The sequence below is a fragment of the Dacryopinax primogenitus genome, assembly GCF_000292625.1.
Source record: "Dacryopinax primogenitus strain DJM-731 SS1 chromosome Unknown DACRYscaffold_23, whole genome shotgun sequence".
Classification (NCBI taxonomy): domain Eukaryota; kingdom Fungi; phylum Basidiomycota; class Dacrymycetes; order Dacrymycetales; family Dacrymycetaceae; genus Dacryopinax; species Dacryopinax primogenitus.
The window spans coordinates 177,771-204,042 of NW_024467220.1; the positions used below are offsets into that span (position 1 = coordinate 177,771).

The window sequence follows — 26,272 nt, forward strand, 5'->3', positions numbered from 1 at the left end:
TTCTGTGTTGTTTGCCATTCCTGACACAAACCTGCAGCTGTCACGGGATTCGGTGGGTACCCAACCGGGACGCAGGGTAATCAGTCGTACGGCGGCCAGCAGCCATATCGCCCCCAACAGCAATACCAGTCCTACGGTGCCCAGCAACAGTATCGCCCTCAGCAACAATACCAGTCCTACGGCAGCCAGCAGCAATATCAGCCCCACAGCGCCCCGCAGCCCTCCCGACCGCAGCAGCGGTCTCTTCCCCTGCATCAGCAGCAGCTACACGAAGGCAACGGCGTGGATTATAAGAACTGGGATGACGAGCGGGATCATGGTTCCAAGAGTGCGAATGACCCGTTTCCGAACTATGCGCCGAATGGATATAATGGACTGTTTGGGTATGACCCGAGGAAGGAGTATAACGAGCAGAACTTGAGTAGCCAGAGTGGCTCGTCTGGCTCTGGCTCTTCAGGATCCTCAGAAATAGAGACAGTGAGGAATAGCACTGGTACATGTACTGTACTTAGCCCCGCCTGCAACGTCCCGCATTCCAACTCTCGACTCGGGCGTTCCTGTAGCATCCCCAGACAGTAATCCTTATAAATGGAAGAGCTATCTACTAGCAGTGCCTAAGCGCCGTCAAGGTGGAACGAGGCTGGCGATATTGGTGCTGTCCGCAAGCTGCTCATTTCACATATGCCGGTCGGGATGTGCTATTGGTGCAGTGCTTCAGACTTACGGCTAAGAACTAATCAGGCTCTAAGTCCAAATAGGGAACAGTCCACCTTGCAACTCTGTACCGAGTAACTCAAATATTCCTCCCCTTTCCTGAAGTTTGGTACGGTTGACGAGCCAATCCCGGAGGTGCGTGCTGAATTGGGAGGTATGACCCTTCGCGGTCGGATGCTGCCCATATAATGCTGGAAGAGACAGGGATGGACGCCGATCGACATGGACAAAACTGCTTTCCAGGTCGCTTTATTGCAGCTGTGAGTTGTGGGATACGAGGAAGGGTGGAAAGAGGAGGGACGTACTAGTAGTACCTTATGTGTCGAGTCTCGGTTATTTGCGCGATCCATACCACCCATCAGTTATTATGGGCGATTTAGGAACAGATGAATGCAGTTCAGTTTTCAATCATCCTAGGATCTTTTGTAGCTTGACGATATAGTATAGACAAGAAAATACGACAAGAGTGATGCAGCGTAGCGGCATGTGTTGTACGCTGGAATGGTCTCATAAGCCAACAATCGGAGAGAAACCCGCATCTTTTTCGCCGACGACATTTGAGTTCATCCACGTTGGCGTGTCCTTGCTTCAAAAGGCTTGAAGACAATAGCATAAACGCCATGAAAGGGCCGAATAAGAGACGTCAAGGGTCAGCGTTGTCGTTGTTTTGTCTCTGAGATCGGAGTTTTACCCCCTCGGCTCCGAGACATTTTTGTCGAAACCTTCCGAAGTACGCAATAAACAACAACAGTATTATAGAATTCCTTTTCTCATTAATAGAAGTTGGAGCTAATAAAAATGCAAACCATTTCTATTTTAACAGATGACATTTGAATGCGAACTGAGCGAAAAAAAAATATCGCGGGGGTTGGGGGGTGGCAATAGTTTTATCTCGTTTCCGAGCCACAGCTGGAATCCAACAAGGGACCCCAACGTCTATATGTTTGGGTTCACGATACAGTAACCCCAGGGACCTCAGATAACCCCTGCACCATGTCACTGGCGGCGAGGGAGAGCCCTGTTCTTACATGTTGACTAGCTACAGGGAGTTTGCCTCCGCCTTTATATTTATGCGCAATTCCTCACCATCCATCATCATCAACGCTTTGGTCTCATTCAGCTCTTGATCGACACAGCGCGGTTTTCCAACTACCATTTCTTGTAAGAAAGGGGGGCGACGCTACCACACGCGGGAAGACAGGGATGCATGTCAAAATTAGAATTCAGCTCACGGTAGTTGAAAAGTACCCAGGTTGTCAATCGGCACGATTCGCTAGACGTGTTACTGTTCGATCCAATTACGAATTACGGGTTTCTCGCCACAGAGTATTCAGATAGAAGGGATTAAGAGACGGGAGTGAAGAGGTGGGCACGGTTGTGTACAATTCCCGAGTTAGTGCCGAACACTTCTGGGAATCGGCCTCAGTCAAAACAATTCTTGATCTTGACCTTTACTGTCATCGGCACAGAAAATAGTTGTATGTAATGGCATTGATATTGATTCAAGCATATCTGCTATTTGTTGCTCCGGAGAGCAGAGAACAAAGAGGAAACTGGGAACTACATAGAGCAACCTTACGGAACCACGTCGCAACTGAATGCTACATACATGAACATCCTATTATCCTTATTCCGCCGTCGGCGCCTCCGGGGGTACAACTATATCCGGGTTCGAAGGTATGGGGCCTTCTTCAGAGGTCGACGCGGCGGGTAACACTTCATCTGCAGGTTCTGTTGTAGGCGGCAGCGGGTCTGTGGACCCCAGTGGGGTCACGACAGATGATGAGGGGATGGTGGGAGTGGGTGTTACAGCTTTGGCCGGTGGCAGGTCGACAGTTTCCACCGGGGAAGGGGGAGGGGAATCCACCTTCGCCGGTACGATAGGAAGCTCTTCAGGTGATTTCGCAGGTGTTTGACTCGGTGCAGGTGTAGTTGTAGGCATGGGTAGCGGGGACTTGATCGGCGCAACTGGCACAGCGGCGGGCAAAGCTTCGCTGTCTTCTGCCCTCCGCCGGCGATCGGCTTCCATACAGTCTCCCAGCGTCCCCTTCTCGCGGGTAACATACTTCGCCTGCATTTCCTCAATTAAGAGGAGCAGCCGCTCCTTGTACAGTGCCCGGTCTTCCTCGAGCCATTCGACTAGTCCGGGCCTGAACCCTTTCTTCGCACGCAGAATGCGGGCCATTAACCCTAGCACCTCGTCATCCTTGACTTTGTCGGAACGAAGTTCCTCAGCCAGTTGAACGACTTGTCGAAGCACGACCGAGCTAGTGCGATCCTGGTCCGTTTGTATAGGATCCGCTGCGGGTGGAGGTGCGGATTGACTGCAGGAGGTTACAGAAGACGTACGTGTGGGTGGCAAGGAGACCGAAGGCGAACGCATTTTGTCGACGATGGTCCACTCGCACTTCTGGCCCTTGTCTCGGCAGGCGTGGCAGATACCGCGTTCATAGAAGCAGTCTTCCAGTTGACCCGATATACATCCATTGCAGCGGGCAGCACCGGTCTGGGAAAATATCAGCTATGTGGTTAATGTGAAAGGTCATCAAAGGACACTTACATATGGAATCTGTCTCCCTTCTTTGTCGCGCTCCCCGCTCTGCATGTTGCGATCCCCTCTCGGCATGTTGTTGCTGCGTACGGTGCTCCCAGATGAAGGCGTACGTACACGAAGCTGAGTAGGCTGAGGAGGCAGCGCTTCATCGAGTCGGAGCATTGTGTTCCTATCAGCCACGGGGTTGATAGGTGGGCGAGATTCACGCCTCTCCTTGGGCTCCTCATCGTTCGGGTACGCAAGGTCCATATCCACTTCTCCAAACGCTTGTCGAGGCCTGAAAGGTTCAGGCCAAGGTGCTGCGCGATCGCGCAGCTCCTGCTCCCGCGTTTGGGTACCAGGGGGCCGGTGAAGATGAGGAAAACCGGGCATGAATGGAAGAGTTATGATGCCATGACAATGTTCGGAGAAGCTCCAGCCGCATTGCACCTTCTTCTTGGCGCATAGAATACATGCTTTCTTGTGAGGGCCGACAACGCATTCTGGCACACGTCTACGCTGGCACAGATCGCAACGGTCGATGCCGGTCTGTAGTCTGTTAAATACCATATGAAAAGGACAAGATCTAGAGACATACCTTGATGACCCACTCTCCAGGCTTCCTCCTCCGTCTCTTGATCGGCGGCGAAGAGTCGCGCTCACCCTGCTTAGATATGGACGCTGAGTTCTCTTCCCATCTTGCGTCTTCCTCACTGCTTTCCATGTCTCTCGGACTGGCCGTGTCGCCGCTGTAACTGCTCTCGTCGCCTAAGCTGGGTTTCCTCATTTCATGGGTGCAAACCTCCTGAGATAGGGAATTAAGGCTCGCGTGCCTGATGTGGTGGCCTAGTGAACTGGGGTGATAAGGAGGACCAGCAGAAAGTGTACGCCACATGTGGTTGGGTCCATGGTGTACTGGAGCGGGGGATGAGCCGAACCCTGTGGGTATCCTGAATGACATGGGATGTTCCTCTTCGGGCTGGGCGATGACAGACGGCGGACCACTCAACTCGACGACGTCAGGCTCTGTGTCCATCTCGCCATCAGAAGCAGGCATCTCAGAGAGCTCTGCAAAACGAAGTCAGCTCGTGACGTTGGCATATATGCAGGACGACGGACCCTCTGCCCACTCGCTCTCCCACGCTCTGTGCTTCCTGCTCATGTTCTCCAACTCGCTCTGCAGGATACGCCTATATGCGTCGTTCGACGGCAACCTTTCAATCTGCTCCTGGATCTTCTTCTTAACCCTGTTATCCTTCGCCCACTGCCGTTTGCTCGCCAAGTTGCGTTCTTTCTTCTCTTCGAGCGACTTGGGCCTGATCGCCTCCAAATCGTCATCGCCTGCATTGTGGTTAGCAAACCATCATTCCTGTGAGGAGAGAACACACCTGTATCCCATCGGCTTCTCTTCCGTAACAACGTAGGTAGATTATGCTTCTCCTGCGCATGACGGCGCCACACACTCCGCGCATTGGCCCCGGTGTACGTCTTGTCGCACCACGGACAGTCGTACTTGATCGTTCCCTTGGGAAAGTCGAACGTTAGGGGATTCGGCCCAGTCGGGCCAGGCACATGATAGGGGATGAACCACGTGTTTGAGCTCGTCTGAGGGAGTGGTGGCTGAGGGCCGGAAGGAGAGAGGAGCACGCTCGGCTGGGCCGGGCGAGGTGACTGCCCAGTAGCAGCAAGGGCTTCGCGTGCAGTGATGGGCATACCAGCTGAACGAGGCTTTGCAGAATCTAATTTGAGCGCGTAGGGCGAAGACGAGTAGGGGTGTGCGGTGGTTAGCCGCGTGGGCCCTTCGGGCTCGACGGGGCGCGCGACGGAAGGGATCGTGGGTTGCTTAGGGGAATGATGGATCGTGGAGGGTCTTGGGGGAGTCGGAGAGAGTTGGAAGCTGCTCTGGCCAGGGGGTGGTGGGCCGTACGAGCGCGGGAGTGTTGGCTCGTGCAGCTGGGAAAGACGTGCGTCAGGTTCGCGCTTGATCATGGCCGGTGTCTTGTAGGCTGACATATGCGGCGAGGACTGGTGTGGATGGGAGGCGGATAGCTGAAGAGGGGTGGGAATGCGAGGTTGGGGAGGCATGGGTTGGGTCATGGGGAGGGATGAGCCGTTCTTGGGAGCAGGGCGTGGCGACGACGAGGAGGGCTGAGAGGAGGTAAGTGGAGGGGAGATCATCGATAGTGTACGCGACGGTGTTGACGACTTGTCCTGTGCATAGTGTAAGCATATACAATAATGGCCGAAAACTGGATTACGGACTTTGCCTGGTAACTTCTCCGCGAGCTTTCGCCGTAGAAATGCTATTCAAATGTCAGTGGGGCAGGTGACAGAAAGGTGCAGGGAGAACGCACGAGAGTTTCGTATGATTGACAGATCTCTATCGGAGAACTCTTTCTGCGTGTCTAGCAGTAGCTCGAGCTCCTCCCGCTCGTCCATTAGCCGTCTCATTCGCATTCGCTCCGCTTCCCCCTGGGCGAGCTCGTCACAGACGCGAATGTATGCCTTGAGAGAATGCACGGGATCGAAGACGGTCCCTCTATACGCATGGATGGCCTTCACGGTGAGATTGTCCAGTGTACGTTGTTCATCGTTTGGGAGGTATTCTTCGGCCGGGATGAGTGGGTCGATCCGTCGTCGAGAAACAACCCTGGACCGGTCGACAGGCGAGGAGGCTCGTCGCTTGAGAGAACCGTACGGCCCATACGGGTACTGCGAACCGGTTTTGGGCGGGTGAGAGAGAACGTCTGTCATTGGTGTGGATTGCGATGATTGAAGGTGGTGATAGTGTTATAGTCTCGGCGTGACTGGATTACCGAGAAATCAAAGGTGGAGTTGCCAAGCAAGTTCGGCCTTGCAGAATCTTGAAAATAGTGAAGATTGCGATAATAGGATCCTGGGATAGAAGTTGGAGGAAGAGGAGGGTAAGATGGATGAGGAGAGAGGAGGACTAGGGGAGAGGGCAGGAGGGTTGAGTTGAGGGGCAAGCCCGGTTGACGTTGAAAAGCCGAGGTTCATATGCGAAAGGGACCTTGGATTGTTGGTTCGTGACGCAACATACTTCCAATTCAGTCTTATTTTATTTCTATTTCAGCTAACCCCTCGTTCTATTCTATGTTCTCCCTTCATCGCTTTTCATTTTTAATCTATTTCTTATCCCCTTCACGCGTCCAGCCTCCATGCAAGATGCGATGCCCCCTTCCCACGTTCCTCTCAGACCACGAGAACCCATGTTCCGAACTCAGACCATTCACCGTTGTGCCGACAGACAAGCCTCCTTCCGAGCCTCTCAGCCTGTCTCGCCCAGTTTAGTTGTCAAAAAAATCCATCAAACGTACCCTGCACTTTTCGGTGTCCATGTCTCGGCTAGCAGACCTGCGTCAACAACTTCCGAATCGCATTTCCGACTATTCCACGTATGGAGCGTCCTCTCGCTATAGTTCGGAAATTCATTATTTTTTGTCAAACAAGAAGTTGCCCCCTGCACGGGACATCGAACCATGAACCGACCATTTATCTATTGACAACAAAAGAGCTTATTCACCCCGGCGGCCTTCAACTAGGTGTTGTGTCAACCCGGCATTCAACTATTGGACCGAAAAGAATTCCGTGCCTTGACGCTGTACATGTTCTTTTTTCCAACTATTATGCTTATGCACCAAGCCGGGTTTCAACTAGGTGTTGAATTATCCGGGATGTATAACAGGACGGCCTGTGTATGTACAGTCCTTTGTAAACTGGCGAGTATGCTTAACGAGCATGCCGAATAACTCTATGGACAGCGCTTCCGATCGCACGACCCAAATGACCGTCTCATCTTTCAATTATTTAATGCATAGAATCCGCGTATTGGCACACGACCCCTTTGTATACCGTTTTGTATGTGTCCTTTTGCAAGCAGTACATGATCGGGCACCACCCTATCACCGAGCGGGGTGACTACTGGCGAACCCCACAGCAGACAGGGTTCTCCCGATCCCCCAATTTAGTACTTTCAAGTTTTGAGTCAGCCTCGCCGAGGTTGGTTGATGTTCCGTGCAGGAAAGAAAAGGGTTAGACCACCCGCAAAACCTCAGGCTGATCGGTTAATAGGCTGTGCCGCGGAATCAGCTGCGTCTGCGGAAAGGCGGAACGAGGCACTTCTCCCGATCGGAAGACACTCAACATATATGGTCTGCCCCATAGTAACATATACGACTGTGTACCAAAGTGTACTATTAATGTTTTCTTCCCTCTCCCAAATTTTCGATATTCAACAGGAACCGTTTCCAAGTCGAACGTCTCATGGATACTAGTTGTAATCTGCTCCGCAAACGTACTCGTAAGCCGCCGAGCAAACGGTAATGCTCCCCGAGACACCGGCCTGGATACACCGCCAACGCGTACCTGGCCCTGCTCACAAATACTAATAAATTAGTAGTATGAATGCCAATATCTTAACTGAATTGGGATATTTATGTTGTCGCTTGACCTCAATCCAAATAGTCCTTGCTATGCCCTGAACATTTCCTGCTGGTTTCCACGTTCCCCTTCCTGGCTCAACGGGCCGGAGACGAATAGCAAAACAATATTCAAATTGGAGGCGAAGTTAGTTTACCGGTACTCAATAACGGAGTATGCACTGCCCGTACACAGCCGACCATAAATTCACGAGTAATGAACAGGAAGGCAAACTTGAGCTTAGTACTACTCCCTCAGTAAGCAGAGCATACATTCGAGCTCCTGGCTGGTTTCAGCAAACCCCTCAGAACCCCGGAGTGTGTTGGTAGCTCGGTCGAAGAACAACTTGGCCGATCCGGACTAATCCTTGTCCTCCGTCAGCTTGAACATAGTTTGCGGAAACCGGTGGTCTCCTATTCACTCAGCGGACAACGATCGAATATTGGGTTTCTACGGTTTCCGGCAATACGTCTCTCTCGCAGTGCTTAGCCCCTTTGGCTCAAGGCAGCCGCGTGCAGATAGAAGGTGATAGGATATGGTTCCAAGTCAGTAAGCTGGCCCGCAAGGGAACTTAGCATAAGAGATGATAGTGATAAGATATGGTGCGGACTCAGGAAGCTGGCCCGCAAGGAAAAGCATAAGAGGTGATAGTGATAGCCGGATGGTTCGGAGTCAGTTGGGTGGGCGTCATGTGGAAGTGCTACTTTGCCAGTGTCTGAAAGTATACCCGAGTCCAAATGGGATGTATCATTAGAAAGTGCTAAATTGAGAAGACGTCCCAGTACTTCTCCCTTGCTGTACCTGACGACAGACTATCCCCGGTCCTCAAAGGCCAAGTACAGCCCCGAGGCACGCAAGCACACATAAACAAATCCTATTGTCTGCTGTACACAAGTTTTGGTCACACTACAAGAAAAGAATGCCCGTTTTTTCCCGTTTCGTCTAGGTTTCGCACCCCGATGTTTTAGGTTAATGAATGGGAAAAGGAAGGGAAGGGGACCGAATGCCGGGAACGGATGTGGAAGTGTACAGGTGTCTCCTCAGGCCGATACGGCGATGCGATTGATTGATCACTTCGGAGTACTTGAAACCTAGAGCTTAGGCTTGACGAATTGTGATTCTGTGACACCTTCGCCCATTGCCGCGGTACTGGAGAATCCGCCACTGACCATACGAAGGATTTCGTCGATGAATTCTGCACCGCTCCATTTCTAGGAGAAGGGTTAGCATGTGGTCAGGAACGTAGGAAGATGAGGTGAGGAGTAACCCAGGAAACGCGAGGAGAGGCCAAGAGAAAACATTGAGTGAAAAGAAAAAAGAGTGAAGAGAAAACGTAGAGTGAAGGAGTAACCTAGGAAACGCGAGGAGAGGCCAAGAGAAAACATAGAGTGAGGAGAAACATAGCACGAGGGTTGGGAAGCAAGAATAATACGAACCTGGTGGGTCAGGACCTCGACACCCGCCTCGCCCTCCGGTTCCTGGACAAGCTCCACATACGCCTTCATGCCCTCCTTTGCGAACGCCTTTGCGAACACGTCCGTAGAGAGTGCAGTCAAGTGCAGGCCGGCGAGGGTGATGAACTGCCATACGAAGCCGAGCTTGGCCAGACGCCAGATGAAAGTGCGTTCTTCTTCTGTCGACATGCCTGCGGCTGCAAGGAAGGTGTCAGGTTAGCAGGAGTTGGAGAAGAGGCAAGTCAGACCCACCTTTCCAGTTAAACGACGGGCTGAGGTTGTACGCCAGCCACTGGCCCGGATGCACCTTATGCACACCCTCAGCAAACTCCTTCGCCTGCTCATAGATCGGTTTCTTGCTCTCCATCCACAGGAGGTCGCAGTACGGCGCATACGCGACAGCGCGGTTGACGGCACAGCGCGTGCTGCCTTCGTACCTGTAGTACCCCTCCCTCGTGCGAGGGGCGTCCCAGTCCCAGAAGGGCGCAGGGAGGGGAGCGAGCAGCTGGGCAGCATGCTTTCTCGCCTTGGAGTTACTAGCATGAGGAGTCTGGGTGTACTCGTTAATCTTTGCCTGTGCGCGAGCACCAGTCTGCTTCAGAGCAGCGAGGACAGCAGCGTCGTAAGTGCACAATCCTGCCTTCTGGACCCAGTCTTGTTCCACTGCTTCCAGGGCTCCGCCCTGCTGCGCCGCGGCGCGCATGACGTCGACGAGCGGGTCAAGAGAGGCGTTCGTCGTCCCGATCACGAAACCATGGTCGCGAGGATCAATCGTCGTGGTAATCAGCGTCGCGGCTTCAGAATCGGTACGAGCGACGAGGAGCGTCGAGGTGCCCATGATGTCGCATTGTGCGCGCATAGCCACGAGCCTAGAGATGTGCTCCGAGATAGGGACGAGCACTTTGCCAGCCATGTGACCGCACTACATGTACGCTGTGTTAGCAGAAGACACTGATAGGCGTGAATAGCATACCTTCTTCGTTCCAGGCGCCTGGTCCTCCACGTGAATCCCAGCAGCGCCGCGCTCGATGAACATCTTGGTGAGCTTCATAACGGCTGTCAAGCCTCCATGTCCAGTATCAGCATCCGCGATGATCGGGCGCATAAAGTCGATCGGTTCTCCAAGCGGAGCGCGCTTCTCCACCGGAAGGGCAAGTCGTTCCTCCGCCTGCTTACGATCATGGAATATCTGGGCGAAGAACAGTTCCTCCACTTTGTTAGGCACCGTGTCCATCGGGTAGTCTGCGAGGTCGGGAGAGGGCTCGTTAGACGTCGATGCGGTGGAAGAGCACTGCCAGCCAGAGACGTAGACCGTGTCAAGGTACTTTGCCATCTGGGTAAGCTGGACCGTGTTCAGCGCGCCGAAGGTGATACTGGGAGTCTGGTTCTATGTATCCAATTAGCACACAGACTCCTGCTGTATCATTGGAGAGAGACGAACCTTTGCATGCTCAGAGAGGACACCCCAGAGTTTCTTCGCCATCTGGTCGCTGGTATAAGACTGCCTGACCGTCCCACGCTTGCGAACAATATCCTCAGCAGTGTACATCCTCGTCGTGCGAGCAAAGCGGGGTGTCGCCCACCACTGCTTGACATTGGCGACTTCTGCCTGGAAGGCGGCTTCTTCTGCTTGGAGTGAGCGGGACATGCTGCTGCTGATAGACTGCTACGAGGAAGGGGACAAGCAGGGGAATGTGGGGAAGAGGAGTGGGTCAAGGCTTGGCTCGTCCTTGAGAGGGGTATATGAGCTTCCCACCCTAACGAGTTCGGCCGAGACCGGAGGACAACCGACTGATGTTCTCCGAGAGAGATGGGTCTGCCATGACTTGGAATGCCGAACGGCCGAATCCTGTCACTCTCTTGCGTGACTGCCTTACACCCATGTCTGGCAGCGATGAACGAAAGAAGGGGAGTTCACTGAGCGTTCATCGCGCAGACCCTAACCCAGACCATCCATTTCCCCGTTGCTAATCACATGCCTGGCAAGGGTTTCACATGACCCCGAGGCGGAAAACAACGGGTGACCTCACCTGCCTTCCTCCCCAGGCTCTCGATCACGCTAACCCGCGCGATCGACCCCCCCTTCTCACTCCTTTGTCCGCCCCCTCTCACCGGCCTGTCAACTCTCCTGTCAACCTGTGCTGATCTGGTGACTTTTGGGCATGTCCGAGATTGGACAGATCACTTGGCACCGGACGTGACATGATGTTGACGTCTTATCGGCACCACCGGGTATTCTCTGCCTCTCTCTGCCAGGTCTGGCTGGGATCTTGCTCGCTCAGTCTCATTCCTGCTGATCGTATCACTCATTCAATAGCAGAGGATGCGGAGGGCTATTATCGTCCATAGGCGCTCCGATATCCCCCGCTGACAATGGGGGAAAGAGCGCGGTCCAGCCTCTCTCTAGTGGTCTAATCTCGTCTCTTGGCGCCAAACAGGTGAATGGTACCCGACTCTCCCCGTATGCCGTCTCCCAGCCGCGCGTAGGCTTCGTGACACATGTGAAATGCCCCAGGTTCCGGGACCCTTATGCTGTTCCCTTACTCCCGATAGAGAGAGTTGAAGACACACACCGAAGGCTTCATCATCTTTGCTTCTCTCTGTCTAGGATGTCTGCGGGGGGTAAGAGCGTGTGGGGGTGTGACGTGACGGGTCTGGTGGATATGCGCCAATGAATGTAAAAGAGCGGGGCATCCCGGCACTCTCCACTTTGTTGTTCATTTACCGGTTTCACGCGCTCCTCTTCAGTGCAGTCCCAATCTATCGAGTCACTTCCCTCACTTTCGTCTGTTCTGCGCTCCCGACGTGTCCGACGTTACTGATTTCCCAAACGCCCCCCGACTCCGACGTCGCGAAGTTCTCTGTCTGTCCCTGTCAACTTTCCGGCTACGATCTCTCCCTTCAACTTTTGATCCTGTGGTCTTTGCATTAATACCCCGCTGCATCCCCGCACATCCCGTTCTGCCCCGCGTTTGTTTGCCTCTCTCCTCCTCTTCCTCTCTCTCTCTCCTTTCACTCTGTTCTTCTCTCGCTCTCTCCATTTCTTGTGCTTGCTCTCGCGTCCTCTGCCTCTCTAGTAGTGTCAAACAGCTCTCTGTCCGTCTTCGCTCTCTTGATTCTTCACACCGCCCGCTACACGAGTGACATCCCACCAAATACACGCACACGATGGGCAAAGAAAAAAAATCCACAGCGACATTCGGTACTCACCTTCTCGGTACGCCTGCCCCTCCCTCCGCTTCTCCAGGTACTAACCTTCACTCTCCCAGCGGGCGGAACAGCAGGGATGATGGAAGCCCTCACCTGTCATCCGCTGGATACGATCAAAGTCCGCATGCAGCTATCGCGGCGAGCGCGCAAGCCCGGTGTGCGTCCCTTTCCCCCTCACCCTCGCTCTCCCATACTCATGCTCGTGCTCATAATACGCAGGAACGACCCCGCTCCTTCTTCCGCGTCGGCAGGGACATCGTCGCCCGCGAAACGCCGTTGGGGTTATACAAAGGCCTGGGCGCAGTGCTCGTCGGTATCGTCCCAAAGATGGCAATCCGGTTCTCCTCTTTCGAGCAATACAAAGCGCTCATGGCACGGCGGTTTTCCTCTCCCTCAAACCCGGACATGCCTAGTCCAACAGGCGTATTCCTCTCCGGTCTCATGGCCGGTGCGACGGAAGCAGTCCTCGTAGTCACCCCGATGGAAGTGGTCAAGATCCGCCTGCAGGCGCAGGTACACAGCCTTTCCGACCCGTTGGAGATCCCGAAGTATAGGAACGCAGCCCATTGCGCATATACGATCGTGCGCGAAGAAGGGCCAGGCGCGCTATACAGAGGTGTAGTGCTCACCGCTGCGCGGCAGGCGAGCAACCAAGCTGGTACGTCTTCTCCCTCTCCTGCCGAAACAAGCTCACAAAACATCCGATAAAAGCCTCATTCACGACCTACACCTACCTGAAGCAGCTCATCTCCAGCCTGCAACCCGACAAGCCCACGCTCCCCTCCTACCAGCACATGCTTATCGGCCTCGTATCCGGTGCCATGGGCCCCCTGTCAAACGCGCCGATCGACACGATCAAAACCCGCTTACAACGCGGTGACCCATCACTCGGCGCACCCGGGGCAATGGCGGCTGGAACAGGCGCGCAAAAGGCCGGGTGGAGGAAGGGAGTCGAGATTGCCGTGGAACTGTTCAAGAAAGAAGGGATGAGCGCCTTCTATAAAGGTATCACACCGAGGATAATGCGTGTCGCCCCTGGGCAGGCAGTCACTTTGTAAGTCCCTCCTTTCCTTTTAGATGGACGAGCTGCGGCAGACGCTGATATTGGGATAACAGTGCGGTGTATGAACGCGTGAAGAAATGGCTCGAAGCCTTGCCGGCATATTCGGGCGCGGCGGCAGAGTTTGAGGAGTAAGCAGAACAGCGCCGTACGACCCGTGCTTGTACGGAACGGAACGAACAACCCAGAACAGATAGATGGGGATAGGGCATGTCACACAGCCTATTACTACAGTATTACATCACATCCTTTCTGGACAAGTTCAAGTTTGGATTTGCAATCCGGGTTTGGTGGTTGAGGCTTGCCGGGAAGAGTGTGATATGATGTACCTGGAGGCCGAGGAGCTGGACGGCTTGTGCTCTTCTGCGTGCTCTGCTGCAACTAAATATAGGCGCTTGTGCCAGCATACACAGGCTTGGCTTACAGGTCGATATCTTGGCTCGAAAAACGAGTACTACATGTAGACGAGAGGCATGCATCCCAATCGGTAGGAAGCGTACACCGAGGAGAATCAGTGACACCCTTCTCTGGAGACCCAAACGGGCTCTTGGCGTTTTGGACCTTTGGTCGGGACTGGACGTCTTGCAGTTTGGCTTTCTACCCGGAAAAAGAAGCAGGGATGTACGAAGAGGCATACGTATTTCCTAGATTGGTAACAGGTCGCCGCCGCGGTTGAGGCAAGGGGAAGAAGAGTGTAGGCTCCGTAGCCCAGTACAGGGCGGTGGACATCCTTGGTTTGCAGACCCGAGTCTTGGCGTCTTGCGGCTTGTATCTTGGTTCCTACCAAAGAGAGAGCAATTACAGTATCCATACGAACGAGTATTCGCATCATTTCATTTGGTCGGAAGACCAGACCGAGGTGCAGAACAAGGGAAACACGTCTCGGACCTTCCGCGACCAAATTGAGCACATAGGCACTCTTGGCTTAGAGACCAAGTCTTGCATCGTGGTTGGGACCCGAAAAGAATAGATATCCAGTGAACGAGTATTCGTACCGCGGCATTTCGTGGCAAGACCAGGTCGAGTTGTCTAAGAGGGGGAAGGACGTCTCCACCCTTCCACAACCGAACACAGTATACGTAGACACTCTTGGCGTACAGACCCACGTCTTGGCGCCTTGCATCTTGGTCGCTACCCAAAGTATTCGTAGCACTTCGTTTGGTGGCAAGACTAGGCCGAGGTGTAGAAGAGGGGAAAGCGGTCTCTGCCCTTCCACAACCGAACATTGTGTACGTATACGCTCTTGGCTCATAGATCAAGCCTTGGCGTTTTGTATCTTGGTTCCTACCCAAAGAAACAGATATCGAAGGAACGAGTACTCGCAGCACTTCAACTGGTTGCGAGACTAGCCGAGGTGTAGAAGAGATGTACGTGAGTGCCTTGCCCTTTGGTTTCTAAGTGAAATGCGGAATTCAGCTCTTGGCGTCTCCCATCTTGCTTCCTCCCTTAAAAAAAGGAGTAGACAATCGACGGAAAAGGATGCGTATCACTTCAGTTCGTAGAAGCTTGAGGAGTACACCAAGGAGTAGAAGAGGCAGGAGGTGGTCTTTCGTTCTTTTGCATCGCAGGCTCCAAGTCTTGGTATCTTGTCCTTTGCTTGCTGATAGGAATCTGCGAAGAACTTGTGAGCCGGACAAGGAACGAATGAAGGACGAACAGAGATGGACATCGTCAACAAACGACAGCTGATAGTGTGAGTTTGTACGCGTCCAGTGTTGTCTCTGTGTTGTCTTGGTATTCTGATCTGGAGAGGATCGAACGGTACTTCATATTTCGGCTTATCATCCCTCAAGGGAAGGCGAGAAGGTTAGAAAAGTACTAGGGATACGTCGTTGTCCAGATCGGGCGTGATAGGGTCATAGGCGGTCATTATGACGTCTTAAGCGCCGCAACATCTGCTTGTGCATCAGGTCGTTGTAGGGAGATAAAGACAAATAGTGGAGGGCAGTCCATGATAGGAAGATACGATAGTCGTGTTCGTGCACCTTCGTCCTCATTTCCGTGGAAGAACCCAAAGTGGAGAGTCTTGGCGTCTTGGCAACTTCCCTTGGAGCACATGGTGAGGGATCGCCCTAGGTAAACCCGAGACAACAGCGCAGAACACAGAAGTATTCGAAAGGCTCGAACATGATGCAGAAAACTGGCCCTCTGTTCGAAATAACACCAGGTCTCCGACACGGCGACGGTATCAAAGAGCGGTGACCTCCTCTCGAGCCATCAGCGCGCCAAGCACCGTAAGAGGGTACTAAGAAGCGCCAATTCTGCCAGGCAATACGGAACGCCGTTCCTAGAAACCCGTTCTCGGTTGGGCAAGAAACGCACACGCCCTGTCGGGATCTTCCAACGTTTGGTCGACCGCTGGCACGCTATGTATACACGAGTGCGAGGAGGAGGCTAAGCAGGTGGCAAGGGGAGCGCGGGTGATGTCCCTAGCTGTCTAATCGGTGGGTGACGGCGAGTGCGACGTGCTGGGTTGGTTGAGAGGGAGGACTTGGGAGTGAGGTGACTTCTGTGTCTTGTACTACAACCACAAAGGTCAGTAGCCGTTGATCGTTCGTATCACAGCACACTCACACATGCGTACTACGGCCTCGTAATCCCTATACTTTGTCTTCTTCCGTATATAAGGATTGCTGTCTGGGGATGCTACAGAAACGCCCGAGTCGAGAGTTGGAATGTAGGAGGTTGCAGGCGGGGAGTATATACGCATCAAGGGAAGATAGTACGGTAACTGTTTCCCTGAGAATGACATGGCAAACGCTGTTCCCTATTACTCCATCTGCATAGTGAGAGGCATTAAGAAATCGTACAAAGCATTTAGACCGCAAAGTCGTGTGGAATGTGGTGAACATGCGAGGTAGAAAACCAATGGGCGGACGCAACCCCTAGATCCTAGTGAAATAGCAAGAACAGGTGGGTCCCTCGCCGCCAGTTCGATGGTGCAGTGGTTAAGGTCACTGGGGTTACTATATCGTGAACCCACATAGACGTTGGGGTCGCTCGTTCGATTCACATCTGTGGCTCCGAAACGAGATAAAACTATTGTCCCGGCGACTATTAATTTCTTTTGCTCAATTCACATGCAAACGTCATCTGTCAAAATAGAAATGGCTTTTATCTTTATTAGCTCCAACTGCTACTATTGAGAAAATGAAATCTATAATGCTGTTGTTGTTTATTGCGTACTTGGGATGGATTTGACAAAAATGTCTCGGAGCCGAGAGGTGAATCTCCGATCTCAAAGACAAGACAAGGGACAAATACTAATCTTTGACGTCTCTTATCCGTGCACTTTCATGAAAACCATATTTGAGCACGGATTCCAAAACCCGAAGTGGATTCGAAGGTTTTCTAAGAGGAGGAGGAACGTGTATGACAGACAATAGAATTTGTTTACAACGCTTCCCAACCGCTGATCCGCGATCTCGTGATATAGGTACAATAGTCTATGAGGAAGTCGTCCAATCTACCGCTTTCATATGATCTGCTACAGGGAGCCAGAAGCCCTGCTAATCGATAACATCGACCAAAGATTTTACCCTGACGAATCAACATCAACACGTCGAGTTGACTCACCTAATTCCACAAGTGTTCACTGCTTTTGGGAACTGGATGTGCACCCACGCCTCGGGTCACTCATCCTATGCTTGTCTGCTCCTACGCTAGCATTACGTATACAGTACATTATTCCCCTCCTCTCCTCTAAACTACATTTGTACACTTGTTGTACTTGTCTTGTCTGTTTAAATTTGACCGATCAAAGAAATAGGGAAAGCGTGCAAGGCGGGGAACGGGTGGTTGGGTAGGGGTGTAGGTAGGTACGTGGTTAGGGGAGGGTGGGAGTGTGGGAGTCTATGGAGTGTAGATGTAGGTGTAGGTGTAGTTGTGTCGATTGCGTATGATGTTATGCCGAAAACGAACTGTATCGTGCTCGAGCTCATGCTCGGGCTCGTGCTCGACTCGAGCTTGAAGTTCGATGCTGATGCTGATATTGTCCGTCTATCGTGAGGGATCCAAGGCGGATGCGGGTGTTGACACTAAGCCCTGGGCTGCAGGTCGCCGGTTGCCGGGAGTGGCCGCGCTCAGTTATAGTTACTCTCATGTCCCAAAAACTCCTTTACCGACTCGTAGACAAAGAAGCTCGTTGCAATACTCGGCGCGACCTTGACTGTCCCAGCGCGTCCCATCAGCAACTCTCACCTGCAACGTAGGCGCGCACTCACGTAAATTCGGCCACAAACCCCTATACAGCCCTACGACCCCCTCAGTACGGACGATACTGATGACCGCCCCCGTCGCGCTCTTGTACTTGACCCCGAGGACATTGTCTTTCATCCCGTTGACTTGCATCTTCCGGCGGAGGACGTCGAGCGGGTAAGTACATGTCTGGGAGATAGTGCCTGCCAGAGCGCCGCACAGGAGTTTGCGTAACGTCGTCTGTTTTTCCGGGGGGGTGATGACTGTTTCCACGTGAGCATACGCGGCCTATAGGAAGAAAGGAAGAGAAGGGACGCACTCCCCCGCAGAAGCTCGTATGCGGCAAAGTTGATCCCCACATAGGGCGCTACGCCCACCGCGGTCGGGACGAGTCCCTTATACAGCCCGCGGATCCCGCCTTCTTCCCGGTAGACCTTGGCCGTCATTCCCCATATTCCGGGGATCTTGTCTTTCGCATGCGAGTGCGAGTCCAGGGAGGCGGAGACGATGGAGAGCCGGGAACGGACGAGATCGAGGGGGTAGGTCGTCACTACGCTTGTTATACCCGCGAGGGCGCCTGCGCAGAGACGTGTAGGGGTGTCGAGTTTTGTCTGCCCGTTGTTGGTGAACCACTAGTCGATGTAAAGTTAGCAACGGGCTCGGTGGAGTATGACAAGGCGAGAACTCGCCGTCTTCAGTTGCTCGTAGCTCGTGAACTGGACAGCGCTGTAGGGCACGATACGAACGCAGTTTACGCCGTTACCGCGCATGAACCCCTTGAACCCCTCTTCCTGCCACATCTTTACAAGTCCGGACCACACGCCTGTATAAGCGAGCGCGCGACCAGACTGGTGTGGCTGGACTTGTCTACCGTACGCGTCAGGGGCATATACTTAGTGTAGGCGAGGAAAGACGTACTGGAGGATCTTTAGCCTCTCTAATGGTGAAACGACGGTCCTGCTCGCTGCACCCGCACATCCTCCAGCGATGAAGAAAGTGAGGATCTCCTGTCTGCGCTTTGTGTCCTGTTTGAGGGTGTGTAGGATAGGCGCTTTCTGTAGTTCTTGTGCTTTCTGGGTGAGTGCGGGTGCTGTGGTGGGTGGTGTGGTTGAGGTAGAGGGAGGGGAAGGGATGAGCCTTGGTTGTGCTTGTACGGATGCCATGGTGGGGGGAAATGAGGAAGGGAAAGGGGGTGGATGTATGCGCGGTTAGGTGTTGCCTGTTATGCAAAGTTGGAGGTATGTGTGAGATAAGGTGTAAAGTGTGAGCGCTGAATAGAGTGAAGTGCTGGCTGTTGTCTCTCCCCTTTGTACCAGATGGCAAAACACAACAATCGTGTCCTGTGTCCTGTGTGAATAAAGAGGGGCTGTGCAGTGATGTGAAAAATATGTCCCTTTCTTCTTCTTCTTCCTTCTTGGCCAATCACAGACCGATCAACCCTACGTCATCGCCCCATTCATCTCTCTTGGCACGCCTCCCCAGCGCAAAAGGTGCAACATCAGTTGGACGGACAATGCCATATTGTGATACAGTACAAATAAAACATAAAACATAAAGTATGTACAATCGCTCGTGTGCAGCAAGTGCCAGAATACTGATACAGGGTTTCACGATCCCATCCCGCTACGAGTTCCCTTCTTGCGGCATTCAGGTCGAGGGCCCACTTCTGTGCATCCATCCGAGGAATGGAAAGGGGTAGTTGGAAGCAGGATTCGACGCTCAGCTGGTCAGTGGCCTGCAGGCTGGGCACCAAAGGCCAGTCATTCTCATCAGAACCACGGTCCATGACGATATAGCGGATTCCTTTCGAAGTCTCGACCGAGATAATCGCTTCGAAACAGAACGGGTCATTGTCGTCCACGGCAACCAGTTTGGTCGGGGCGACCACGCCCCAACCATACCTGAGCCACCATCGATGTCCGTCTGGTACGGCCAAGAAATCGGAGATAAAAGCGTTAAGGTCCTCCTCGACGAACCACTCATCGGGGATTGCCATTTCGCTCATGTCAATATCGGATATCGCATCTTTTTCGAAATTTGGATCATGCTTCGTATCCCATTCCCGTCGCTACAAGAAATGCTGATCAGCCGAGTGAGTGTCACCAGGCAGTGATGCTCACCCAGTATTTCCAACATTCAGATTGGACGATAGGTCTCAAGGGGTCAACAGTCATCTTCGGATCGAATTCGCCAAACAGCGACACCTCGAACCAGAGAAGAGACTCGCTCCTCCCAATCAGAGCATGACCTTCCGAGGTGAAATGGATCGAATCCACATGCCGGAGTATGTCCAACTTGTCGCACTGTTCGATCACTGTGACGCTTGTCTTGATTGACGATGGGTCGGATGTAGTCACCATCTTGAGCTGAGAATTCTGGGTTGAGCGGAAGTGATGCTCCACATAAACCAGGCTGCCACTGGGACTAACGCCAATAGCTGATACGTAAGTGGATGTGTCCTCTTCATTCTCCAAATACTGGTGAGACCAATACGGGTGAATACCCACAGAATCTGGCAGAACAACGATGTGATGAAGGACGATACGGTCATTGTAGCGCAGAGCAAGCACTTGTCGTTCTTCGACCGAATGAAGTTGAGCCTCGAAGAATCTCTCCATCTGTTGAGAAAAATATGGCCGGGAGAGCTGTTCTCCCTCCTTGGGTTGAAACAGGTGGATCGTCCGTTCCTCGAAATTGGCCAACAGCAAGACGTTTCCGATGAACCATCCTGCCAGCCGAGTGTACATATTTTGTTATTCACAGATACAATATCAGCATTCGCCTGCATAAGCAGTGAAAAACAAACGATTGTCATTTCTAGCTTCACCACGCTTCCACCGATCAAGCCTCTGAGATGCAGACAGGGGTAATCGTCCAACGTACGATAACAAGCCCAATCGGCGCTGGCGGCGACCAGGCCAGCTGAGCTCGCCTGATGGTGCGAAAGAAGGCGCATCGTGGGTCCAGAAACCTGAACTTGGTATGTCATATTCGGAGATTTGCTGTCACGGGGTTGCTCGATGCATAACCCATCGATCCGTCCAGTTTGATCTCTTGTTGCTACCGCCACGCTCCCCTCTTCGGGCTGGACATCCCCAAGGCCCACAGCGCGCCGCTCCCAAGATGGCCCGGGTTTGCTAGCAAGCTTAGTATATCGATGAACCTTCCCTTCGACGTTTAGAGCGAGGATGTCCCCCACCCCAAGGGTGAACAGACAGGCTAAAGGCACCCCATCTGGGATAGGAAACATGCGCCGGTGCGGGAAGCGGTTTGACCCTGCAGCTGGGGGCTCTGGGGTGAGTCCATGGTGATCGTCAGCCAATTCAGAGGGATCCAGAGCAGCTCGTTGAGATCCTAGTTCGTTTTCGGAGGTTGTCCTGACTTTGCTGATGAATGGGCGCTTGACGTCCAAGTAGAGCAGTACTAGTACTAGAGGAGGGACAGAGCATCAGACTCAGACCCACCGGCTCTGCTTCATTGGGCTCAAAAAGCGGATCCAATCTGAAGACACTTACCCGCTACACCTAACACCGATGGGCGTCGTCAGGCCGTCCATGACCATCGATATCTTGACATGTTACAACTCCAACTTGCACTCCAGTACTCATCACAACAGTACTACATGTAGTACCTCGTCTCAGGGTACACATCACAGGCATCGGATACCGAGATCTAGATAACAATCATCCTGTGGGTTCGCTTTGGGTCTAATATCAAACGGCCCGGCTGCGGCCGATCGGGTCCTCAGGCCGATGGACCTTTGCATTGATTGTCAGTTCCCTGGGACAATATTGTTCATTGCTTATCTGCATCGGTCTAGAGTCTATCAGATCAGATCATGTATAGAACTTGGAAATCGTATACAACTTGGAGACCATCGTATGGAACTTGGAGATCATCGTATACAACTTGGAGATCATCTTACAGACGAGCTGCCAACAACATTCACCTAACATTATTGTTGACCTATCCCCCATCAGACCCATGACTCGAACAGAAAAGCAAGATCATTGTGCACTGATGTTGGAGCTTCGATTCTCACTCCACGGCGAGCTTAAACAAGTGTGACTCAAAATACGGTTGTGACTGGTCTTGCTAGTCAAAATACGGTTGTGACTGTTCCATACCCTAGTGCTGGTCGCTCGACACTTGGCATCAAACAGTATGAGGTATAAGTAGATCCAATCGTCTAGGAGTTGAGCGCAAAGAGAAGGCAAAGTCCAAGCTGAAATGTAACTCTTCCTTCCCATCTTCCTTCCCATCTGTTCCATCTGAGCGCTAACCCCTCACACCAGCAGAGCATCACTCGAACCCTACCCTCACCCAACAACCAGAATGGGGACGTCCCCACCCAAAGTCCAGACTTTCCTCTGGTTCGACACCTCTGCCCAATCCGCCGCTTCCTTCTACCAGAGCGCCATCCCCGGCTGCACGCTCCTCTCCCAGAACCAGATGTCCGTCACGCTCTCCCTCTCGGGACACGAGCTGATCTTGTTCAACGGCGGTCCAAGCCACGCGCTCTCACCCGCTGTATCCCTCTTCCTCACCTGCTCGGACCAAGCGGAAATAGACGACCTATGGGCCAAGCTGCGTGATGGGGGTGAGGAAATTGCCTGCGGGTGGGTGAAGGACAAGTTCGGGCTTTGTTGGCAGGTCGTACCCCGCGGGCTTGACAAACTCGTCTTTGGCAGCGGGAGGGCGATGCAAGTTATGCGAGGGCAGAAGAAGCTCGAGATTGAGCCGATCAGGAAGGCAGCGGCGGAGGATGGGGTCTTCCTTGAATGAGAGGATACTTAGCGCATGAGCAGGAGCCACCCAACCCCCCGTTCGAAATGTCACATGGTTCTTTTGATCTTCATTCGTTATGTATGTACAATCTAGCTGCCCAACGTCGTTGTCGTGTTACACAGCGTGGCCCAGTTAACAGTACCGTTCAGCGCAGCCTTGTACCCAGCGACGAACGCCTCAAACAGGAGGGACTCGAATACCTGCAGCGCCTCCCCGTCGGAATCGTTGTCGTTGTTGCCGTTGTTGTTGCCGCCACCGTTGTTGTTCCAACCACCGTTGTTGTTGCCGCCACCATTGTTGTTGCCGCCACCGTTGTTGTTGCCAGAGCCGTTGTTGTCGCCGCCGTTGTTGTTGTTGTCACCGCCGCCGTCGTTCTGTGGCCACCGGTGGGCGAGATGGAGCAGCTCGCGCTTGTGCTTATGCTGCGGGTTGGCGGGGTTCAGCTCGGATTGGCTGACCGCGACTGCGATTGGCTGTCGTGCCTGGAGGGATCAGCTGGGGCGGGTGATACGGAAGCTCGGACGGACTTGGAGAACATCTAGCACAGGGCTGGCAGTAACTCCAAGGAGGGAGAGGAATCCAATGACGAGAATAGCGAACTTCATGTGTAGGATGGTCCAGAGGCGGGGGAGGGCTGATACTGCGATGAAGCTTCTACGTGAGAGGGGTATTTTAAGGTATTCGGGATCAGGCTAGTCCAGGCCGGCTGTAAAACAGAGACACGAGAGGCACAGGTCTTGCCATTCATAGAGGGCAAACGTGAGTTTGACAGCTAGGGGAAGAGAGGAGATGGCGGGATGTTCTGCCGTTCAGATGATGAGCGGTTGGAGTCGACCTGAGACTGAGCAAGCCATTCGAGCCAGAACCAGAGTGGCCGGCACAGTACTAAATATCCAGCAAAGCAAGAATAGAAAATCTATAGTTTGATTTAATATAGTGGTCATTCAGCCTCCCTATGGAGACTCAGCATGCATTTGTAGTTCTTCTAGTGGTGGTTGGAGGACTAGTAAGGCCACGGCAAAAAGCGGAGCCAAATCACTCTTTCGCCCAAACCAGAATTCCACACTCCATCCCACCACCAAGATATCATGGCCCCCACACGAACAAGAAAGCCCGTATCAACGAACCCCCCGTCCATTCCGCTCGCCAGACAAGCAGCAGCGCAGGCACAGCGGAAAGCGAAAGTGAAGGGAAAGAAATTGTCAAAAGGAGCTGAGAAGGCGAGAGCGGCGACTTTGAGGGAAGAGCTAGATGCGGGTCTTGGGCTGCTGTATACCGTCAGTTTCTGTATTTCGTAAATTGGACCTTCGCTCATGTGACTTGGGAAGATACGCCCGGATAGGACAGAGCTGGAGAAACAGGCGCTGCGGGGAGAGGAAGGGCGAAGGGATGTGATGACGGTTCAGGCTGAGATGGAGAAGATGAGTGCTAGAGAGTGAAGGATCTCTCACTCGGAATCCACGCAGGACTTCCCCCGCATTCGTCCTCTTTCCCGTTCCCGTTGTGTCTGCATACCCTCTGTCATGTAATACCATTTTTCATTGTAGACGTCCAAATGTGGACAATGACATCAGTACCCTGCACCCTGACAATGAATAATTTCAGACTTCTCGGTCGATAGTCACTCCGTGACGGTCGACGACGACGGCGACAACGACAACATGCCCAAACCGCCGCTAGATCTAACGCTATATCTCGTCACGGGCAGGGAATTGCTGCCTCCTGGAAAGGTGAGAGTGACATGTCCTTGAGTGGATTGCGCTGACGATGTGTAAAGGACTATTATGAGTCGCTCGACGAGGTTGGTGTGGGTATCGTGATGAAGAATTGTGATTCACTTGCCTTGGACAGTCATTACAGGGAGGTGTGACACTCGTTCAAGTAAGGGAGAAGAAAGCGGATACTGCAGAGGTCCGTGTTCTTCATGAGCTCAATCCTCTTTCTGACCAGTGTCCAGTTTGTAGAAGTCGCGGTAAAGACGATCGAGATATGTAAAAAGGCACGCTTTCACTCTCGCACGTCAGGCTCAACTTACAAGTGGATATAGTACAACGTTCCTGTATTGATCAACGACCGGATAGACGTCTGCCTCGCCTCCGGAGCCGCAGGCGTCCACTTAGGCCAGACAGACATGCCCATCTCCCTCGCCCGCCGGCTTCTTCCCCCAGAAGCGATGATCGGTATCTCAGCAGGTAACGTCGACGAGGCGCGGGCAGCGAAGGATGCGGGTGCGGACTATGTGGGTATTGGGGCTCTGTGGTGGACGGAGAGTAAGCAGCTCGTCAAGGACGTATTGGGCGTGAGGGGTGTGGGGCCGCTGTTAGATGTGTTAGAGGGAAGCTCAACGAAGGCTGTTGCCATTGGTGCGTTATCCTACTTGACATACAACATAGTTTATGTTACTCACGTTCATGTGCAGGAGGCATAAAGACGACCAACATCCTCCGCTCGTTGCACGGCGCCGTCGGCCCCGTGTCCCTGCGCACGCTCGACGGAGTCGCCGTGATCAGTGCCATCGTTTCCTCGCCTCGGCCGAAACAAGCAGCCCAGGAGATCAAGAGCCTCGTGACGGCCTTCAGGAGGTCTTCCCCGGGGATCATCACCATGCCTTTGACCCTGAGGACGCCGGAGTCATTGAAGGAGGGCGTTGTAAGGTTGATGGCGAGGATCAGGAAGGATACACCTATTATTCACCGTGAGCACGCGCCCCTCTCTTCCTCAGCATCACAGCTGGCAGCACGCTGATCTTGACACAGAGATAACGAACAACGTAACGGTCAACTCCCTAGCCAACGTCACCCTCGCCATACGCGCCTCCCCTATCATGGCAACCACACCTCAAGAGATGCCAGACCTGGCGCGCTTATGCCACGCCCTGCTGATCAACTTTGGCACCATCACCGACAAAGCCGGTATGCTCGCCGCAGGAAGGGAATACAACGCCCGCAAGAAACCTATCGTCTTCGACCCCGTAGGGATCGGCGCTACGAGCTATAGGAAGGAGGCGGCGAAGGAGATACTGAATACCTGGCAGGCGGCGGTGATCAAGGGGAACCCGGGGGAGATTGGGGCTATGTATGGATCGAGCGAGGTAGAGAGTAGGGGAGTGGATAGCAGCGGGCAGGTGTTTAGCGACCCTGTGAAGGTCGTTCGGGATCTTGCTAGGAGGGAACGTACGTCCTCCTCTGCTCCATGTATGCTATTTCTTGCGATTTGCTAACGGGAACGGCAGGCTGCGTTGTTGTCATGACCGGCCGAGAGGACTACATTTCTGACGGCCTTTCGGTCATTCGGCTCTCGAACGGCCACTCACTGCTCGGAGACATCACCGGCGCAGGATGTATGGCCGGCAGCTGCGTTGCGACGTTCTGCGCTGCAGCTAGGCTGGAGGTCGAAGAGGAATGGGTGGGGAGGTTGGGGAGAGGAGATATGTTGCTAGGCGCTGCTGGGGGGTGAGTTTGCTTCTTTCCCCCTCTGACCTTACTTGCTCTCTCCTCTTGCCTAATGATCGCTCACCTTTGGTTCTGGTACAGCGTGCTGGCCCTCTCTATCGCTTCCGAACTAGCGGCTGCACGTCCAGACGTCAAAGGCTCGGGCACATTCCTTCCCGCACTCATAGACGAAGTGTACAACTTGACGCCTGAGACGATGATGCGCAGAGCCAAGATAGAGGTCTTAGAATGAATGAAATTAAATAATTTGTGTCTTTCATACCAAGGAAGAGGACGCTCGGCTTCTCGGGAGAGATCGTCAGGTTATGTGGGAAAAAAAAGAAATAAAAGAAATAAAAATAAAATAAAAATCTTGCTGTATGTCTCCCTAATCGAAGGATCATGAATACCCCTGTGCAAGAAAGAGTCAAGTCGTCGACTTCAT

The 26,272-nt window shown here is 53.1% G+C and overlaps 9 protein-coding genes across 9 annotated transcripts; 4 read left to right on the plus strand and 5 right to left on the minus strand.

Moving 5' to 3' along the window:
* Positions 1-39: 39 nt before the first annotated feature.
* Positions 40-579, plus strand: DACRYDRAFT_111844 (uncharacterized protein; the record flags this gene model as incomplete). Its single annotated transcript, XM_040769297.1, has 1 exon — positions 40-579. A coding segment is annotated over one exon (540 nt), but the record flags the coding sequence as incomplete, so codon positions are not given.
* Positions 580-2,261: 1,682 nt separating this feature from the next.
* On the minus strand, positions 2,262-6,001 carry DACRYDRAFT_102419 (uncharacterized protein; the record flags this gene model as incomplete). Its single annotated transcript, XM_040767634.1, has 7 exons — positions 2,262-3,220; positions 3,275-3,796; positions 3,846-4,315; positions 4,367-4,588; positions 4,636-5,458; positions 5,510-5,550; positions 5,602-6,001. The coding sequence occupies 7 exons, from the start codon at positions 5,999-6,001 to the stop codon at positions 2,342-2,344; spliced, it is 3,357 nt and encodes a 1,118-aa protein (XP_040624198.1). The 3' UTR covers positions 2,262-2,341.
* Positions 6,002-8,454: 2,453 nt separating this feature from the next.
* DACRYDRAFT_25103 (isocitrate lyase) lies at positions 8,455-10,847 on the minus strand. The gene is made up of 5 exons (XM_040774010.1): positions 10,583-10,847; positions 10,115-10,528; positions 9,394-10,063; positions 9,124-9,338; positions 8,455-8,898 (listed from the first exon to the last, which is right to left on the minus strand). Exons 1-5 carry the CDS (start codon positions 10,787-10,789, stop codon positions 8,779-8,781), a joined length of 1,626 nt encoding a protein of 541 aa, XP_040624199.1. The 5' UTR covers positions 10,790-10,847; the 3' UTR covers positions 8,455-8,778.
* A 1,197-nt stretch (positions 10,848-12,044) lies between these two features.
* DACRYDRAFT_25105 (succinate-fumarate transporter) lies at positions 12,045-14,265 on the plus strand. Its single transcript, XM_040774011.1, has 6 exons — positions 12,045-12,358; positions 12,411-12,508; positions 12,571-13,009; positions 13,063-13,405; positions 13,468-13,783; positions 13,836-14,265. The coding sequence occupies exons 2-5, from the start codon at positions 12,431-12,433 to the stop codon at positions 13,544-13,546; spliced, it is 939 nt and encodes a 312-aa protein (XP_040624200.1). The 5' UTR covers positions 12,045-12,358; positions 12,411-12,430; the 3' UTR covers positions 13,547-13,783; positions 13,836-14,265.
* A 3,252-nt stretch (positions 14,266-17,517) lies between these two features.
* Positions 17,518-18,615, minus strand: DACRYDRAFT_36572 (mitochondrial carrier; the record flags this gene model as incomplete). Its single annotated transcript, XM_040774412.1, has 5 exons — positions 17,518-17,579; positions 17,635-17,871; positions 17,928-18,240; positions 18,283-18,475; positions 18,527-18,615. Coding segments are annotated over 5 exons (894 nt in total), but the record flags the coding sequence as incomplete, so codon positions are not given.
* Positions 18,616-19,030: 415 nt separating this feature from the next.
* Positions 19,031-20,355, minus strand: DACRYDRAFT_111850 (uncharacterized protein; the record flags this gene model as incomplete). The annotated part of the gene is made up of 3 exons (XM_040769298.1): positions 19,031-19,082; positions 19,204-19,676; positions 19,729-20,355. 3 exons carry the CDS (start codon positions 20,353-20,355, stop codon positions 19,031-19,033), a joined length of 1,152 nt encoding a protein of 383 aa, XP_040624202.1.
* Positions 20,356-21,943: 1,588 nt separating this feature from the next.
* Positions 21,944-22,393, plus strand: DACRYDRAFT_59376 (3-demethylubiquinone-9 3-methyltransferase; the record flags this gene model as incomplete). Its single annotated transcript, XM_040775558.1, has 1 exon — positions 21,944-22,393. One exon carries the CDS (start codon positions 21,944-21,946, stop codon positions 22,391-22,393), a length of 450 nt encoding a protein of 149 aa, XP_040624203.1.
* Positions 22,394-22,485: 92 nt separating this feature from the next.
* Positions 22,486-23,001, minus strand: DACRYDRAFT_111852 (uncharacterized protein; the record flags this gene model as incomplete). Its single annotated transcript, XM_040769299.1, has 2 exons — positions 22,486-22,878; positions 22,924-23,001. The coding sequence occupies 2 exons, from the start codon at positions 22,999-23,001 to the stop codon at positions 22,486-22,488; spliced, it is 471 nt and encodes a 156-aa protein (XP_040624204.1).
* Positions 23,002-24,041: 1,040 nt separating this feature from the next.
* On the plus strand, positions 24,042-26,097 carry DACRYDRAFT_25108 (Hydroxyethylthiazole kinase). Its single transcript, XM_040774012.1, has 9 exons — positions 24,042-24,126; positions 24,174-24,197; positions 24,248-24,307; positions 24,354-24,395; positions 24,444-24,759; positions 24,816-25,091; positions 25,153-25,569; positions 25,629-25,848; positions 25,930-26,097. The coding sequence occupies exons 1-9, from the start codon at positions 24,058-24,060 to the stop codon at positions 26,078-26,080; spliced, it is 1,575 nt and encodes a 524-aa protein (XP_040624205.1). The 5' UTR covers positions 24,042-24,057; the 3' UTR covers positions 26,081-26,097.
* The last annotated feature ends 175 nt before the right edge of the window (positions 26,098-26,272 follow it).